This window comes from Etheostoma cragini, chromosome 16, assembly GCF_013103735.1.
Source record: "Etheostoma cragini isolate CJK2018 chromosome 16, CSU_Ecrag_1.0, whole genome shotgun sequence".
In the NCBI taxonomy this organism is placed as follows: domain Eukaryota; kingdom Metazoa; phylum Chordata; class Actinopteri; order Perciformes; family Percidae; genus Etheostoma; species Etheostoma cragini.
Genome location: NC_048422.1, coordinates 24,562,626 through 24,570,105, shown reverse-complemented (window position 1 = coordinate 24,570,105; position 7,480 = coordinate 24,562,626). Strand labels below are relative to the sequence as shown.

Here is a 7,480-nt window from a genome sequence, read left to right as displayed (position 1 = left end):
CAACAGCGTGCAGCCCGCCAGCCCAGACACGTCTCCGACCCCCAACAGGAGAAGACAGGAACAGAACGAGTCTACACATACAGGCATACATAGAGCCCCCACCTGCTCCCAATCAAAGGGGATGAGCCCCCACCGGCTCCCAATCAAAGGGGATGAGCCCCCACCGGCTCCCAAGCAAAGGGGACTAGCCCCAGGTGTGCTGGTGCACACTCACGTGAACAGCTGAGAGGGAGGTGAAAACCTCATCCTGTCACATCTACCCAACTCTTTTTGCATGGTCGTCCCGATGATAAAGAAGACCTTGTAGGTCACGACCAAGGCCGAAAAATGACAGCTTGAAGGTTTGACTTTGGGTCTGGAGGTCTCCCAGCCAGACCTCTAGCCGTGCTACTCGCTGGCTGAGGAAGCCAAGGAACATTTGAATGATGACCGGCAGTGGGACGGGTAGTCCGACGCATAGCTTACCCTCTCGTACTGGGCTGCTCTGAGGCCAAGAACAATGGCTCCTGGGACTGAAAAGATGGAAGTAACGGGCCCTGGTCTGGCCCAGTTGCTGTGGAAGGTTCCGAGTTACCAGGAACTGGAGCACTTGATGTAGTGCTAGACACCAATGCCACAGCCTTCTACATGTCTCCATGTACATTCCTTACTTTATGCGTTCCTCAGTGCCGCAGCAGAAACTGCTCCTCCTGATGAAGCCGTGGGACTTCCAGCTGCTGCCGTGCAGCGGCTTGTCCCTCCATGACGGTTCTTCCTCTACCTTGTCCTCACCTTCGGGTTTCTGCTGCCTGCGGTATTCACTAAGCCCTTCATCTTTGGGGGCCATCTTCCTGATGTACTCCTGGATCTTCGTCGTCTCATCCTGGACCGTGGTCTTGATACTCACTAGCCCTCGGCCCCCCTCGCTAGGCTTGGTGTACAGTCTCAGGGTGCTGGATTTGGGGTGAAACCTCCATGCATTGTGAGGAGCTTTGTGGTCTTGATGTCAGTAGCCTCTATCTCCTCCTTTGGCCAGTTTATTATACCAGCGGGGTATTTGATGACTGGCAGGGCGTATGTGTTGATGTCTCGGATCTTGTTTTTCCCGTTCAGCTGACTTTTCAGGACCTGCCTCACTCTTTGTAGGTATTTGGCTGTTGCAGTCTTCCTTGCTGCCTCCTCGTGGTTTCTGTTAGCCTGTGGCACCCCAAGGTATTTGTAACTATGCTGAACAACTGCAATGTGGCCTTCTGGTAGTTCAATCCCATCCGTTCTGATCATCTTCCCTCTTTTTGATACCATGCGACCACACTTGTCCAGTCCAAACGACATTCCTATGTCATTGCTGTAGATCCTGGTAGTGTGGATCAGTGAGCCGATGTCTCGCTCATTTCTGGTGTACAGCTTGATGTCATCAATGTAGAGGAGGTGACTGATCCGCAGCCAGTCTTTGTGATGATCTGGCTGAGGGGGTTCAGGCCTATGCAGAACAGCAGCGGGGATAGTGCATTGCCTTGGTATATGCCGCACTTGATGGCTTTGAGTTGGCTACCAGACTTTTTTTCCACAGCCCCATTGATTTCTTGATGAAGGCTATTAGTGTCCTGTTGACCTTGTACATCTCCAAGCATTCCAGTATCCATGGATGTGGCATTGAGTCGTAGGCTTTCTTGTAGTCAATCCAGGCGGTGCACAGATTGGTCTGCCTGGTCTTGCAGTCTTGAGTGACTGCTCTCTCCACCAGTAGCTGGTGCTTGGCTCCTCTGGTGTTACTGCCTATTCCCTTCTGGGCCCTGTGCATGTATGGAGCCATGTGCCTATTCATCTTAGCCGCCATGATGCCTGACAGGAGCTTCCATGCTGTGCAGAGGCAGGTTATTGGCCGGTAGTTGGATGGGATTGTTCCCTTCTGGGGAAATGTTCCCTGTGCCACTGGCTGCAATACAACCCCCCCCCCCATGCTTACTTAACAGCTGGAGAGAGGTTATTTTCATTAAATTCTGTGCCCTTTCTTCTCCAACGTACCTTTGATCATTCTGGCCAAAAGGTTCTATTTTAACCTCATGGGTCCACAGAACGTGTTCCCACAATGCATCAGGCTTGTCTGTATGTTCATTTGCAAACTTCAAACGCTGAATTTGTGGTGAGGATGTAGAAGAGGTTTTCTTCTGATGACTCTTCCCTGAAGACCATGTTTGTACAAGTATCTCTTTATAGTGGAATGGTGTACCAATTAATTAATTATTATATATAATATATATATTAATATATTAATTATTGTAATACTACTACTAGGTACCAAAGAGTAGTCTACCACAAAAGTTGACAACTCTGGAAATGTCTTGACAAAAAGGATTAATAGTTTGTAAGTAAGTAGGTAAGTAAGTAAAATTTATTTGTATAGCACTTTTCTCTGATGAAGATCACAATGTGCTTCACAAAAGTAAAGTGTAAAATAAAGTAAGTTGTATAAGTACATGCAACAATAAAACCTAATAACAGTTTATCTTTTTTATCTACCAACTACAAGAAATGCTGGTTTGGTCTAATTTTAGACGTCCCAGCTGTCTGGCGTACAGTCTGATAAAGATCTATATCTCAATAAAAACTAGTTGTTTATGGCTAGATGTATGAAATCTGACATCTTTCCTCTACTTTCATATCTTTATCTAAACAACAGCCATTAGCGTTTCATATATAACAACTAAATGAAACATACGTGTCCTTCATTATTTGACTTATCCCATTACTGGGGGGGGGGGGGGGCTTTAACGACCCATTTTCTAAAAGTTTCTATATCAGAAATTCGTGTTTCTATCAACCAAATTGTCCAAAAAGATACCGTAGATGTTTCCCTACGACGCTCTTTACAAGTAAAATAAATGATCCATTTACTAATTTCTTTTAATTTTAGGGGTTTTATTCAATTTCATAGAATTAAACAAAAATAATAAAAGAACCTTGAAAAAAGTGACAAAAATGATGGAAAAAAACAACAAAAATGTTAAAAAGTGCTGCAAGAAAAACGTTAAAAAAGCAGAACAAAAGTGACAAAAACATCGGGAAAAGAGCAAAAAATAGTTTTTAATTTGGACGGAGAAAAACTAATAGTTGCCCAGTGGGGGGGGGGGGACGACACCACGAGGGTTAGGACATGTCCCATTCAGGAGACTTACCTGGACACAGGAAGAACAGGTGTCACACACCTCAACACATTCATATACTACAGGTTATGATCTCCACTCTATTGGACATCAAGCTGGAATAATTCATCATTAGAAGCATTTTATTTGGATTCCAAACTAAAAATGTCGAGCTGAGAAAATGAGAAAAACATAACAGATTCAAAAAAAATGAGATTCATTCAAATCCATTTATTAAAATCCATCATTCCAAAATGCATATTTAGGTGATTATTTTACTAAACTTTGTCTATTTGAACGTTCAAGTTTCTCCTAAAATTACCAAAAGTTATCATTTGCATATTTAACATGACATTTCAGAAAAGTAGTAATACAAAGCTATGTAATGTTTCTTTGTGTTAATGTAAGTAATTAACTGTTGATATGTGTTAGTTCATTAGTTGGACCCTTTTCTCCCATAATGACCAGATGTTAATGTTATGTTATGTATAATCCAGATGTTTTCTCTAAATGGGTTTTTCTCAGACTGAGCCAAAAATCTCCACTTCAGCAGCACTTCCTGCACCAACTTCCCAGTTTTACTCCAATTTATATTCTGAAGGTTTTTACAGATCATTCGGAAACTGATTTATGGAACATTTCATATCTAAAAACCTGTCAAAGGGTGTTTTTATGGCTGTTGCCACCATATTGTGATTGAAGCAGTGATAAAGGAGATCTCCAACATCCTGTCCGGAAAAACCTTGGACTCTAATATGTCAACAACATAAAAGAAGAATGGGGAACCTTTTACTATGTTCACATTTCTCTTCTGGAAATGTCTCTGTGTCTCTGTGTGTCTCTGTCTCTTCCATCACATGATCACTATTGGACAACATCACATAATCAATATGGGACAACATCACATGATTACCTATAAAGAGAGACTTCGCATTTATAATTTGGAACTGAGGAATGCAAGGCAGTCCTTCTTCTCTGATATTATCTCTAGAAACAATAATAATTCACGTGCTTTGTAAGCTACTGTCGGGAGATTAACAACCCCTCCAGGACCAGCAGCATCTGGATTTAGGTTAACAAACCCTCCAGGACTAGTAGCATCTGGACTAAGCTTAACAAACCCTCCAGGACTAGTAGCATCTGGACTTAGGTTAACAAACCCTCCAGGACCAGTAGCATCTGGACTAAGCTTAACAAACCCTCCAGGACTAGTAGCATCTGGACTTAGGTTAACAAACCCTCCAGTACCAGTAGCATCTGGGCTTAGGTTAACAAACCCTCCAGGACCAGTAGCATCTGGACTTAGGTTAACAAACCCTCCAGTACCAGTAGTATCTGGACTTAGTTTTAACAAACCCTCCAGGACCAGTAACATCTGGATTTAGGTTAACAAACACTCCAGGACCAGTAGCATCTGGACTTAGGTTAACAAACACTCCAGGACCAGTAGCATCTGGACTTAGGTTAACAAACCCTCCAGGACCAGTAGCATCTGGACTTAGGTTAACAAACCCTCCAGTACCAGTAGTATCTGGACTTAGTTTTAACAAACCCTCCAGGACCAGTAGCATCTGGACTAAGCTTAACAAACCCTCCAGGACTAGTAGCATCTGGACTTAGGTTAACAAACCCTCCAGGACCAGTAGCATTTGGACTTTTATACACCAAGGCCTGCAATACCTTTGCCTCCTTCTTTAAAGACAACATTCAGAAGATTAGACAAACAGTCAGTGCCTCCATATCAAGTTCAGGATATGTGTTGTCACAGTGTTAAAGCAAAACTAGTTCCAATATGACAGAATTTCATACGATCAACCATAAAAACCTGGAGGACATTATGCAACATCTGAAAACCTCCTCCTGTTGCCTTGATATTCTACCAACGGGTGTTTGGCTTCTGATCTTCTGCAGATTGTTAACACATCTCTTCTTTCAGGAATCTTTCAACAGGGCCTGAAAACTGCAGTAATCAAGCCACTCTTACAAAAGAACAATCTAGACACGTCACTAATGAGCACCTACACTCACCTAAAGCAGGGGTCTTCAACAGGGGGTCCGCGACCCCTAGGGGGTCCCCGGAGGTACTGCATGGGGGTCGCGAAAGTTTTTCTCCTCACTGTGCCTCGCACATGTTTAAAATAAAAACACGAATATACGAACCTGTGTATTGAATGCACAATAACAAGGTACATTTACACATGGCATTATAGGACCAGTTTGATAAACACAATTTTATACAATATATATAATTAGGGGGTCCCCGCTCCATCTCGCCATCAGTTTGGGGGTCCTTGGCCTGGAAAACGTTGAAGACCCCTGACCTAAAGGATTATTAAGAACACCTGTTCAATTTCTCATTAATGCAATTATCTAATCAACCAATCCAAAGACAGTTGCTTCAATGCATTTCCTGGTCCAGACCATCTCCTGGACTCCAAACTGAATGTCAGAATGGAAAAGAAAGGGGATTTAAGACATTTGGAGCGTGGCGTGGTTGTTGGTGCCAGACGGGCCGGTCTGCTCAGTTACTGGGATTTACACCCACAACCATTTCTAGGGTTTACAAAGAATGGAAAAGGGAAAAAAACGCAGCATGCAGCAGTCCTGGGGGAGGGGGGGAATGCCTTGTTGATGCTAGAGGTCAGAGGAGAATGGGCCGACTGATTCAAGCTGATAGAAGAGCAACTTTGACTGAAATAACCACTCTTTACAACCGAGGTGCAGCAAAACCACAACACTCACAACCTTGAGGCGGACGCGGTACAACAGCAGAACCCCCCCCCCCCCCCGGGTACCACTCATCTTCACTACTAATGGGAAAAAAGGCTACAAAAAATTGGATAGTTGAAGACTGGAAAAAGGTTTCCTGGTCTGATGAGTCTGGTTTCTGTTGAGACCTTCAGATGATGGAGTCAGAATGAGAACCTGGATCCATCATGCCTTGTTACCACTGTGCAGGCTGCTGCTGGTGGTGTAATGGTGTGGGGGATGTTTTCTTGGCACACTTTAGGCCCCTTAGTGCCATTGGGCATGGTTTAAATCCCCCGGCCTACTTGTGCCTGGTTTCTGACCATGTCCGTCCGTTTATGGCCCCCATGTACAGTTCTCTGATGGCTACTTTTCAGCAGGATACTGCACCATGGCACAATGCTCACATCATTTACAACCGGTTTCTTCAACATGACGATGAGTTCATTGGACTAAAATGGCCCCCCCAGTCACCAGATCTCAACCTGGACTAACATGGCCCCCCTAGGCACCAGATCTCAACCCAATAGAGCATCTTTGGGATGTGGTGGAACGGGAGCTTCGTGCCCTGGATGTGATCCCACAAACCTCCATCAACTGCAAGATGCTGTCCCCTCAATATGGACCAACATGTCTAAAGAATGCTTTCAGCTCCTTGTTGAATCAATGCCATGAAGAATTAAGGCAGTTCTGAAGGAGAAAGAGGGTCAAACACAGTCTTATTATGGTGGTCCTAATAATCGTATAGTTGAGTGTATATTCAGAAGGTTTTTACAGAGGGGGGTGTTCACATATCATTAACAAACTGATTTATGGAACATTTCATATCTAAAAACCATATTGTGATTGATGTAGTGATAAAAGGAGATCTCCAACATCCTGTCTGGAAAAACCTTGGACTCTAATACGTCAACAACATAAAAGAAGAATGGGGAACCTTTACAATGTTCACATTTCTCTTTTGATGCCATCACATGATCAATATGGGACAACATCAAATCATGTGAACATCATCACATGATCATGTGAACAGCCGTCTCCGTCTTTGAGCATCGTCCATATTTACATCATCAATATGTCGAAAAATACATCCACAAAGCCATTAAAATGCTCCCCGGCATGTTCATGTTCATTTAGACACTTTAAGGTTAAAACAGTAAAGAAACTAATGGAACTCCTTTTCTACGTCATATAAACAACACAAATAATCTTTAAACACAACTAAAAGATGTCAAAGGACATCCCATAATGTTTGATTGACAGCTGATCTCTGAGCAGTGAAGAAAGGCCTCAACAATCAGCTCTCAGCAGTAACCATGGAGACTCAATAAGTCAAAGAGTTTAATTTAAAGCCCATCTTGCAAGTTTAATTTTCCAACGAATTTGCACTTATTGATTGTTGGTAATAAACATTTAAACTGTTATCCACTGTATATTATATTAAAAAGTATCACAAAACATAAAAAACACGAAAAAGTAGGTCATATTTTACAGTTGTTTGCTTTTCTCCCACAATGCATTGCATGACGTCGCGGAAGGGAGACGATAGGCCAGCCAGCTTAGAGAAACCATTGAGAGTTACGAGAGATAGAAGACAACAGTGTAAGAAA

General features: G+C 43.1%; 1 protein-coding gene across 1 annotated transcript in view; it reads right to left on the bottom strand.

Annotated features, from left to right (window-relative positions):
* Window positions 1-826, bottom strand: part of LOC117959768 (tripartite motif-containing protein 16-like) — a 2,131-nt gene extending 1,305 nt beyond the window's left edge. The window contains exons 1-3 of the mRNA XM_034897046.1: window positions 651-826; window positions 466-553; window positions 215-300 (exon numbers count right to left, since the gene is read on the bottom strand). Of these exons, the coding sequence (XP_034752937.1) occupies window positions 215-300; window positions 466-553; window positions 651-826 (350 nt within the window). The remainder of the gene's footprint in view (window positions 1-214; window positions 301-465; window positions 554-650) is intronic.
* Window positions 827-7,480: the final 6,654 nt, after the last annotated feature.